At 42.9% G+C, this 11,259-nt stretch overlaps 2 protein-coding genes across 2 annotated transcripts in view; both read right to left on the bottom strand.

Annotated features, from left to right (window-relative positions):
* The window catches only part of SLC22A3 (solute carrier family 22 (organic cation transporter), member 3), a 132,698-nt gene that overhangs the window by 61,333 nt on the left and 60,106 nt on the right, over nucleotides 1-11,259 (bottom strand). The window contains exons 2-3 of the mRNA XM_006882821.1: nucleotides 7,557-7,660; nucleotides 347-501 (exon numbers count right to left, since the gene is read on the bottom strand). Coding sequence (XP_006882883.1) covers nucleotides 347-501; nucleotides 7,557-7,660 — 259 coding nt within the window. The remainder of the gene's footprint in view (nucleotides 1-346; nucleotides 502-7,556; nucleotides 7,661-11,259) is intronic.
* Nucleotides 3,093-5,078, bottom strand: LOC102843484 (hyphally-regulated protein-like). The gene is made up of 2 exons (XM_006882793.1): nucleotides 4,888-5,078; nucleotides 3,093-3,432 (listed from the first exon to the last, which is right to left on the bottom strand). The coding sequence occupies exons 1-2, from the start codon at nucleotides 5,076-5,078 to the stop codon at nucleotides 3,093-3,095; spliced, it is 531 nt and encodes a 176-aa protein (XP_006882855.1).

Genomic DNA, 11,259 nt, shown 5'->3' with positions numbered 1-11,259 from the left:
GAATGAAAACCCAAAATCTCTGTAAATGTTCATTAAAATTAATAAAATTTAATAGTTAAAAAAGTGTTCTAAAAAGCTACTAACATTTTTATAATAATTCCTTTCTAATAGGCAAAATAAGGAAGATTGTGATAACAGTGCTGGGAGGCAGCATCAACGCCCTGTTCCGTATAGATGCTCAAGGTAAGACCACATTGCAGTTTTGAAAACAACTCAGTTCCCACCTCTGTGCTCTCTTATGGGCAGAAAGAACCACTATGGTTGGAATGAAATCGTTAGATGCTGATAACCCAGGTACTTCTCCCCCATCTCCCCCAGTTCTCAAACAGAGAAGAAGGTATCTTACCAATCACATAGCACGTCATCCACGTTCCCTTTCCAAACACACCTTGTAGGAAGCGGAAGATGACAAACACTGGGAAATTGGGCGCAAATGCCACCACTACACCAGTGAGGCCAACGCCAAAGCAGGATATTAAGTAAATCACTATTCTGCCATACCTTTTTGAGAAAAAAAGAGAAAGAAGAACAGATGAGCTTAAACATTTTATTCAACACAATGGAAAACAATTATAGCTTTGAAAAGAATTTTAAAACTTTCAAGTATAGGAAACTGCTGTCCTCTTTAGTTTACTCATGATGACATAGATGATTGCGGAAGATGCTAAGCTTTGCTGTCTACTAAAACCAAAGCATGTACTTCTGAAATAGCACTACAAACGGAATACTTCTTGGAGAACTGTAGTTTCCAGAAGGGTGACAACACATTGTTCTCACACACAATCTCTCCAGAGGTAGAACTGGAACAGTGGCTAACATTTTTTTTTTGTGAGTAGAGTCACAAAGAGAAAGTGCTAGAAAGAAAGAGGATAGTGTTTTCCAGTGCGATGACCTGGGCTTGAATCTGGCTCCACTGCTGACCAGTCAATTGCTTTGGCAAATTTTCCTTAAACTCTGTAAGACTCAGGGGTTATGGATTGAATTGTGTCTTCTCAAACAGGTTGTACATTCTACTTTCTATTGCACTGGGCATTTATTCTGCCAGGGATCCCTCCAAAACACCGAAGAGGAAGGATGTCAATCTGAAGACGTAAGTGCACTTGACTGAAGCCGTGGTCTTTCCAGTCACTTGTTGTGCATCTGAGTGCTGGACAGTGAATAAGGATGACAGGAGAAGAACTGATGCCTTAGAATTGTGGTGTTGGAAAAGAAAACTGAATATCCCATAGACTGCCAGGAGAACAAATAGATAGGGCTCAACAAAGGAGCCAGAGTGCTCCTTTTAGGCAAGGATGATGAAACTTCGACTCACATATTTTGAGCCTGTTGGTAGAACAAGCTTTTCCTTGGAAAGTGTAGGGTCAGTAAAAGAGAGGAAGACTATCAACGAGACAGATTGGCACAGGGATTGCAGCGACGGGCTCAAGTGTATCAGAGATGTTGAGGACGGCACAGGACGGGATGGGGTTCATAAATAAGATCACTGTGAGTTATACTTGACAGCACCTAACAACACCAACAACATACTTGTGAATGCAATCTTCTTTGGGAATGGGGTTTTCTTTGCTATTTTGATGAGGCCGTATCAGTGCCAAGCATGCTTCAAGCTGATCAGTGTTGATAGTAGCAACCCAGCACAAATGGGAAAAGACGATGCTATCTGGAGATGGCCAAGGAACCAAGGAAGAGGAGGTGAAGAGTCACGGTCCTCCCTGAGAGAACAGAGGGTGAGCCAGCACTCCGAATCGGAAATTCTAGCTTCCTAAAGAGAGAGGAAATGAATTGACCTCTTAAAGCCCTCACCCCATCTCCACTGTGGTATTTCTGCTGTTGTTTTTGTGCATCATTGAGTCAGAACCATCCCATAGCTGACCCTCTGGTGGGTTTTTCAAAGGCAGTTAACTGCACGGGATTGCGAAAAAATTGCCCATCTTTCTCCCATGGAGAAGCTGATGGACTCAAACCGCATGCCTTCAGAATTGCAGTGCAGCTTCTTGCCACTAGGCCACGAGAGCTCCTTATTTCTGTTACAGCAGTACTAGTAAACAGAGACTGTGGTACAGTAGGTTTACTGCTCCAGTGGCCTTCCTAGTCCCTTGGCTTTGACTTTCACTTTGTCACTTCATTGTTGTTGTTGTTGAGTTAGAACTAACCTATAACTTACCGTCCAGCACGTTTTCAAAGGTAGCAAATTACACAGCAGGAGACTAACCATCCTTCTCCTGTAGAACATAAGGTAGATTTGAACCATGAGCCTTTTGGACTGCAGCACAGCTCTGCACCACTAGGGCAGCAGAGCTCCTGACAAGACTGGGTGTGACCATGCTAATGAGATGAATGACGTGAAGAGCACCCATTGGGTGAGAACATGAAAACACAACCCCTAGACTCTGAATGAGAGGACCGGTCAGTTGGGCCATCCCACCAGCTTTAAATTGAAGAGGCTCAGAGACAGAGAATGGAAATCTTGCTCCCAGCAGGAAAGAAGCAGCAGAGAATGCAGTGCATGGCCTGAGGGGCCGGAGAAAGAGTCCTGTGAGGGGTAAACAGACGAAGATCAAGACACTGAACCAGCAGCAGAGACCAGAGACTGATGTGAGACAGAGGCGTTGCCCCCTAGAGCCAGAGGTACAGCTCAAACCATCACTCAAATTTCGTAAGGAGTTAGGGGCCAGGGAGGGGAGATGCCATGACAGGCAGAAGGAAGAGAGCTTTGTAACACTGACCTAAAGCCGAAAAAGGCTGAATGTCAGAGAGTCCATGAGCACACCTGAGCCGCTTTCCTGATAAAAACCAAACAAACCTGTATGATGTTTCCAGTCTAAATTGTAACCGGTTCTCTCCCTACTAAGCCCTCCAATTGTGATTATAATCAGTGTGTTCTGTATGGCCTCTGCAAAAGATTAATGCACCTAATAATAGAGCAAAGAGAGCCTGATAGAGAGACCCAGTAATAAAAGAAAGGGTTGGTTGGTGTTAGGATGGTAGAAGTACCGGGAGTGTCGAGGTATATTTGCCCTTACACGAGTCAGTTTTGTGCTGTGGATGTTAAGGATGAGAATTGTTCTTTGTGGAGTTAGTGGAGAGCGGATTCAGCTGTCCTCGTGTGAGCCGCTGTCCTCCGAGCTGCTGCCCTCGTGTGAGCCGCTGTCCTCGTGTGAGCCGCTGTCCTCTAAGCTGCTGTCCTCGTGTGAGCCGCTGCCCTTGTGTGAGAGGCTGCCCTCGTGTGAGCCGCTGCCCTCGTGTGAGCCGCTGTCCTCTGAGCTGCTGTCCTCGTGTGAGCCGCTGTCCTCGTGTGAGCCGCTGTCCTCGTGTGAGCCGCTGTCCTCGTGTGAGCCGCTGTCCTCGTGTGAGCCGCTGTCCTCGTGTGAGCTGCCCTCTTCTACAGATACTCGGGGTTCCTCCCCCTCCTCCTCAGCTAGGTTATAGCAACTGTACCATTTTAAAATGGTGCAGTTCAAAGCCAATGGAAAGAGCTCTTAATTTTAAGTTTATATTATTATTATTATTATTATGATGATGATGATGATGATGATGATGTTCAGGAACAGCAATTGGGTCTCATGCCCACTATTTGGAGAGTCTAATGATTAATTTTGTTGTTGTATCAGTTATTCGCTGGTGAAGACTCATCCACTACAGATATTTGATTCTGTGACATTTTCCATAGAAATCTCCGTAAAATTCACAGGCACACATCACCTTGTTTCAATCATGGAAAGAGATAAAAGCAGCCTTATATGATTTGGATTTCTCATTTATCCTCTGCCATTCCCACACTGCTTTTTCAGAGATCTATGACTTGGTAAGTTATGTATTGTCTTTTTCTTCAAGGATGTAGATTACAGATGTGCGAGCTGAGAAGGAGCTGAGAGAAGGTCAACAACCCTGGCAGGAGGCAGAATTATCCATGGCTGTGTTTTCTCCCACGTCTCCCCTCACTCCCCCCCCCAAAAAAGCATCAGTCATCTCTGAGGTCTTTGCTCAGTGCAGTCATAGGACAGAGAAGGGGAAATTCCCCTCCGTCATCTGAGTTCATTTAGTCTAGAGACATGGTTCTTGATGGTGTAAGAGAGAAATGGAAAAGCCACAAAACCTACTTTTAAAGTAATGGAGTAAAAATAAAATAAAATAAATAGAGATCTTAAATGCATAGTTCAGTTCCAAATGTAGCGATTTCATAGACAAAGTGACAGATGAGGGGGATTAAGAAGGAAAAATGAAGCTTGAAAGGGCTAGAAATAGAAATGGTAGGAAAAGGCACAGAGAGAGGACATGGGGGAACATTAAACAAAAAAAGAGAGGGAAAAAATTCAGATGCAGAATTGTGGGGAAGGGGAAGAAAAAAATGAGAACAGCAAGAAACAAAGAAAGGGGTCCACCAGCTCCCGCCCACGGTGAAGTTCAAGTGGTTGGACTCACCTCTCTAATTAGCTAATTTGGGGTTTGTTTTTTTTTAATCTCAAAGGAATACTGATCAATTCTTTAATTCACACTAGTGAATGTCAATGATTAACGCTTTCCTTCAAGCAAGTTTATACCTTCAAATAAATCTAAATTTTGAAAAATTATAGCAAATGCATATACTGCCATTCTTTTAATACTTCAGGACAAATAAAATGTCATATGGTTAACTGGGGTTTTCAGTCTAGTACAGGGCACAAAATACATTTACCAACATAGAATATTTCCACAGTCTCAAGACAGATTACTTACAAATACCTGCGAAATTCATTCTTATGGTATTCACGTAGTTGTGTACTTGAAATGGCTGTGTATAGAGATGGAAAATGAAGAGAGTTTTTTCATGAAAAAGACAATAGCATTCAGTCCTTATAGGAAGCTCTCCAGTGAGTGGAAATACTTTCCTTTTCAGTCCTCCCACACAGTGTCTCTTTTCTCTGGACTTCGCTCGCCTCCTGGGCTCTCCTGTGCACCCTGTCTCCTGTGCATGTGTCTGGGCCCTGACTCCTGGGGTCATTTCTTCTGTGTGCTCTGTCCCTGCGGCTTCGCTGTGTCCACTTTGTAATCTGTTTATCACTCCCATGACTGGCTTTGGCTTCTCCTACTCCTCTCATCCAGGCTTTGGCGTCTGCTTTTCCTCTCATTTCTTTCAGACCCTCTCTTGTTTGGGCTGTAGTTACGGCTTTTGGAATTTTTGTCAGAATCAGAATGGTTCCTTTTGTTATTCTTCCCAGAACTCTCTCGTTTCAAAAACTCAGGCAGTTCCCTGTCTTTTTTCTTGTTACTGCGACTACTAGACAGTTCTTCATAAGGCTTTTTCTTCTTACATTTATCTTTCTTTAGAGAAAGTGACAGGTGAGATGTCTTTCTCTTCAAAATCACTCCTGTTATGGAGAGTACACGTACTTTTCCTTTTCTTCTATGTTTTTTTCTTTTCTTTGTTATCTCTCACTCTCACTGCTGCGCTCTGAGGTCTCGCTGGAAGAGGAAGAGGATGATGAGGACGATTTGTTTTTATGTTTTTTGTTTACTTCTGCTCTTCTGAAGCCTTTTCTTTTTTCTATCTTTTTTTTTTTTTTCATTTTCCTTCTCAAGTTGATCCAGTTTTCTGAGAAGTTTCTGATTTTGTTTGGTTGTTAGTGACTTTAGAAGTTCCACTTGGGGATCTTGTTCACCTTCACCTGCCACCCATTCCTGTGATGGGTCGTTTGTGATCCTGTTTCTCCCCAGCACCTCTCATGCCAGTGCAAATCCGCTGTTTCTCATCTCCGCTATCAGCTCCTACGGGGCATCGAAGGCCCTGAGCCAACAGTCGGCACTGAACTTGCACTGATTCCAGAAAGACCAAAACAGAGGACAATCTCAATCCATATTGACGTGATCCCATTTGTGACATTTAATGCATCTCACATTTTGAACCTGAATACCAAATGGTTGATCTCTGATGTTGATGTCTTCTTGGACATATTTTTTTCTCCTGGAGCCCCTTCTGTCATTCAGATTTGTATTCAGTCTCTTTTTCTGCTTTTTCTTTCTCTTCGTTTTCTTCTTTAGCTCCTGGTGGGGCCTCATACATGAAGTTAAGGTCATTCTTCGCATGTTCATCTCCCAGAAGGAGTCTGTTATCATAAGATTCTTGTTCTCTGAGATACTGTTGCATTAATTCTTCTTGTATCTTCTTATCATTTGATATGTCCTGTTCTGCCATGATATTGGATTTGAAGGCAGGATGAAAGTCCTTCCTGCACATGAACTTGGTGAAGGGTTTCCCCATCTTGGAGGCAAGCTAAAGAAGACAGCGTCTAACTCTGTCTAATTGTGATCTTGTCTTTACTGATTTAATGAGTTGCTGTTCACGGTTCTCTACGGATGCCCTTAGCATTATCACCATGTGGCATAGTCGTCTTGACCCACCAAAGGGGGACAGGAGTGAGCAGAGGAACATGAAACCAACCACACAGGACTGAGGGCCCGAGACGTCCATCCCTGTGCTCAGATGTGGGGAAATGACCAGATCATTAAAACTGGAAGAGAAGAATAAGGTAGGACAGGAACACAGCAACACATGTTCAAAAACAGGAACACAGCAACACATGTTCCAAAACAGGAACACAGCAATGTATGTGCAATCTAACCACACAAAATATTTACTAAAGAGCCACAAACTGTGTGCACATTTCCACTATGTCTGCCGTCAACAGTGATATTTAGCATTGTTAAATAATAGATAAAATTCCTTTAATAACTTTTTTGAGGAAAATTTTTTCCCCAGCAGAGGTCTAAGTTCATAGAATAAAGAAAAAGAACTTCTTTTTTTTTTTAAATTAACTAAAAAGAAAAAAGTGCAACCCATTTGGGATGTGCAAACCTGAAGACTGTGGCACTGTGACTAAGTGAAACACACCAGAACCAGGGAGCTGGTATCTAGTCGACACTTATAATCAATTCTGCAGCGATTCACAGTCACCAACACCCCTCCTAGAGATCTGTGTTTTCACGTTCTCTGACGATAGCATCGTCTCTTTGGACAGGCAGAAGATGAAGGTGACATTTAAGAAGGAAAACAGTCAAGTCCCACAAATGCAGATACAAGGAATGGCAGAAAGAATTTTTTTCCCAAATCTAGCAAAATGACTTCTAATATTTAGCACAAAACATCTTCATCTCAATTTGTGTTCCACCAAAATGTGTTAGAATCCTAATCTGAGGAATACTGTGGCTGTAATCTCACTTGAGGACAGAGCCTTCCTTGTTATATTAATGAGGCCCTAAAAAGATAGAAGTGCCTTAATGCTACCCACTTTTGAGATATAAAAGATACAGGGCAGAGAGGCAAATGGGGAGAAAGATATGCCATGGGGAGATCCAAGGAATACCGAGACTACCTGACAAACTGAGACAAGGATTTTTCTCCAGAGAGCTTTCCCCTAGAGCCAGTACTCTGACTTTGGACTTCCAACCTCCTGAATGACAAAAGTAAACATCCGTCCATTAAAATCACCCACTGTGCCATTTCAGGTATGACAGCACTGGAGAACTAAGACAAAGGTGTGTTTTCATGGTATAGAATTTGCTGGCATGTTCATACCCACCTGTCTGCCGCATAGCCCAAGGTGAATGCTCCTGCCAGGAAGCCAAGGTTCAGGACAGCCTGGGTGAAGTCCAGCATCCAAGCGTTGACACACACGAGGTTAAACTGGGAAAACAGAAGACACATACCGATATCAGGACTTTTTTACCTGAAACAATTTGCCCCATGTATAGATCAATCGTCTCTAGACATGTTCATACTAACATAGAAAACTGTCCTTTTCTGTTTACATAACTGCAAAGTGTGTGATGGCCTGAACTTGATAAAATCTTTTACTTCATTCTTTTAAGTATACACATTGTTGGTGGTGGTGTTGTTAGGTGCCATTGAGTCATAGACAACTCACAACGACCCTATCAACAAAAGACCTGAGCACTGTTCATAAAGTTTCCGGAGACAAGCCATTTCTGAAGTGGATGCCACTCCTGCTTCCAAGCTTGTTTTAGTCGGGAAGCTCCACCAAACACTGTCCTCCATGGGTCACCATTATTACATTTGGCACCTCATTGTCACAGTGTTTAGCATCATAGCAATCACCTATAAATTTTATTTTATATATATTTAGAACCTTAAAATCTCAGTGCTTTGATACCAACATATAACTTGACTCAAGTCATAGTGTTTTCAGTCTCTTCAAATGAGCCCAGAAGTTGGACATCGCAAAAGAGGACAGAACAGATAGCTGGTGAAGAAGAATAAACACATCACACACTGCCAGAAGAATTATCACTTAATTCTTAGAAAGATGGCAATCAGGTTGTACCTTCAAAACCAGGATGGTGAGACCCTGTCTCGCTCACTTTGGACTTTCCTTAGTAACAGGAAAGACCAGTCACTAGAGAAGAGCGTCATGTTTGGAGAAGGAGAGGGGCAGCAAAGTTGAGAGAAACTTCCAGAGAAGAGGACTGGTGTAAGAGCTTCAACAACGCGCTCAGAGGTGTCAACGGTCACAGAGGACTGGGCAGAGAGGTTGCTCTACACAATGTCTCCGCTGCTTGCCACCAACCTCAGCAGCGAGCAGGTTCCTGAACAGTCTAAAATGTGGCATCGTATTTCTTTTTTGCACTGCCAACCCAAAGGCAGGCGGTTTGAATCCAGCAGCTGCTCCTCAGGAGAAAGACGGGCAGACTGCACCCGTGCTATTTCCTGCCTCAGAAAACTCACTGCAGAGTCAGCTCTGAGCCCGTCCCGACTCGACAACAACAACAATGTACTTTTACCCAAATGTGATGAATTCAATGTAGAAAATATCTTCTCGATTATCTCATCATACAGCTGTGCGCATGAAAAATTGACATTTCGTTATTTCACTAATTTCCTTGGAGTTTTTTGTTTTGTTTTGTTTTTTAATTTTAAATTGATTTTAATGAAAGTTCACAGAGACTTTGGATTTCCAGAATTTCCCTGTTGTTACTGTTAGGTGTTGCTTTGCTCCAACTCGCAGCAATACTACGCAGAGTGATTGAGGCCCTTCCTGGTCCTGGGCCAGCCTCACAATCCACGCTGTGCTAAGCCCGTCGTTGCCGTCACTGTTGCCAATCTGTCTTGTTGAGGGTCTTCCTCTCCTTCTCTGACCTTCCGCTTTTCCCAGCACAGTGTCCATCTCCAGGGACTGACCCCCCTGACAACATGCCCCAACTATGCGAGATGAAGTCTCAACGTCCTCGCCTCTCAGGAGCACTCTGGCTGCACTTCTGCCAAGACTGATTTATTTGTTCTATTTGGCAGTTCCTAGTATAGTTAAGATTCCTCGCCAACACCACAATTCAAAGCCATCAATTTTTCTTCCGTCCTCCTTATTCATTGTCCAACTTCCTTATTCATACGTCTGTGAATATAATCTCTAAATATTACATTTTTTTTCTGATTGAGTTATAATTACAGTTATTTTGGGACAATTGCTAATAACATAAGATACCATGAATTTTGATAAATAATTATTACTCAGGAGTAAAATTTTCCTGGAAATGAACCTCTTACAGTTCCAGAAGAATGCAGGGGAGACTGGGTGTTTTCCCACTTACTTCATGTAATCTGTGGGTGAATATTATTTATTACCAGCATGACTTAAAGCTCAATATTAATATCAATTCTATTCCTGTTTTTCATTTTTAAAAATTTATATGCCAAGAAACCTTCTCTCCATAAATAAATTAATGGGTATGGAAAGAGTTTTGTTATAGCACTGTTATCCAATCCTGTGACCCCCTTCTCAGTTACAAGCCAGGAATCACATAGTGATCTATCATCAAAAATTATTTTTCATTTTCTAGTAGCTGACACAACATTTAAATCCTCCTGAAATTTTGCTCTAAGGGAAAAAATTTGGAAACCACTAGACTTAGAAAATATTGTTTCATCAACTCACTGGAGTCCTGTATTTGCCCTCCAACTGTTATCTACTGCCATCATGTTGGACCCACTGACAGTGACTCCATGCACGACAGAAACAATGCCGAGACCCGCGTCTAACCATGATGGGTTTCCACCTGAACCACGGAATTTCCCCGGCTGATTTTCAGAAGCAGATTACTAGACTTTTCTTATTTGTCTGCCTCAGTCTAGCAATGCCACACAGGAGATGGCCATTCTCCCACATAACTCCCACCAGTCTCGGTTCTGCATGGCTCACTTAACATCAAAATCCATATTGCAAGTGGCCTCGTTGTTTGGTGCTGCATAGGTTTTGAAAAGCACATCGAGGCATAACAGGAAGAGTGCAAGGAGGTTTGCGAGGCATGGTTTTGAAGGGAATGGTTAGTTTCACAGTGGGGCAGAGGGGGTCCTTATCACAGGTAGGTAATCTTAGGCAGATGCATTGCAACAAGAGAAACTGTGCACGTCGAGGATCTGAAAAGGGCTTATCTTTAAAAGCACCCAAGACCCTGGGCCCTGGGTATGGTCTTCCCGTCTCTCTGACAGGAGGTGGGACCCAACTTGAAGCTTACTGCTCGAAACAGGAGGACGGGGAGATGACTGACATTGGACCAGGAATTAGGAGTAGTCTCATTGAACACAAGGGAGTGCTGTGGCCTAGTGGCAAGAAGCCGTGCTGCAATCCTGAAGGCATGCAGTTCAAATCCACCAGCTGCTCTGCAGGAGAAAAATGGACAATCTCTTCCTGTGCCATGAATGATCCGCTTCTGAAAACCCACTGGAGTGTCAGCTATGGGTCAGTTTCGATTCGATGGTACACAACAACAACAACAACAACTCATCAAACACATTCAGAAGCAAAAATGTCTTCTTGACGTAGAAAATTCAACTTTTTGTCTAATTCCTACAGCTAACGACCTGCCACATAACATGACTGGGAGACAAAGGTGGGTAGGAGTGCCAATCTGCTTCGTGGAGAGTTTAAGTGACATTAAGGAATTTTCAAAAATCTTATACATACACACACACTGCATTGTACTAGTAATCATGGTGATTTAAGTGTCTTAACAGGAATTTAGGTCCTCAAAAACCAAAATGCAAACCCACTGCCTTCAAGTCTATATGGCCTCCAGAGCTCCGAATAGACCTACTACATAGTTAAATGCAAATGCACCTCAACCGCCTTTATCCAAATCAGAACCAACTCATCATTAGCCTCAGAGGCTGTAAATGGTGCGGGAGGAGACCGCATCTCTTTCTCCTGAAGAACAGCTAGCGGGTTTGAACCTTGTGCTTTTTTTTTTAAATTAACTAAAAAGAAAAAAGTG

Source organism: Elephantulus edwardii, unplaced genomic scaffold (assembly GCF_000299155.1).
Source record: "Elephantulus edwardii isolate Elephantulus edwardi_28Jun2011 unplaced genomic scaffold, EleEdw1.0 scaffold00024, whole genome shotgun sequence".
Lineage (NCBI taxonomy): Eukaryota > Metazoa > Chordata > Mammalia > Macroscelidea > Macroscelididae > Elephantulus > Elephantulus edwardii.
This window is presented reverse-complemented; position numbering and strand designations above follow the sequence as displayed.

Excerpts from the sequence above, each read along its gene's own strand:
- LOC102843484 (XM_006882793.1), bottom strand. The coding sequence starts at position 5,078 with ATGAGAGGAGTAGGAGAAGCCAAAGCCAGTCATGGGAGTGATAAACAG. Across the intron at positions 3,433-4,887 it reads GTCCAGAGAAAAGAGACACT|TTGCTATAACCTAGCTGAGG; the intron begins GTGTGGGAGGAC and ends AAAATGGTACAG.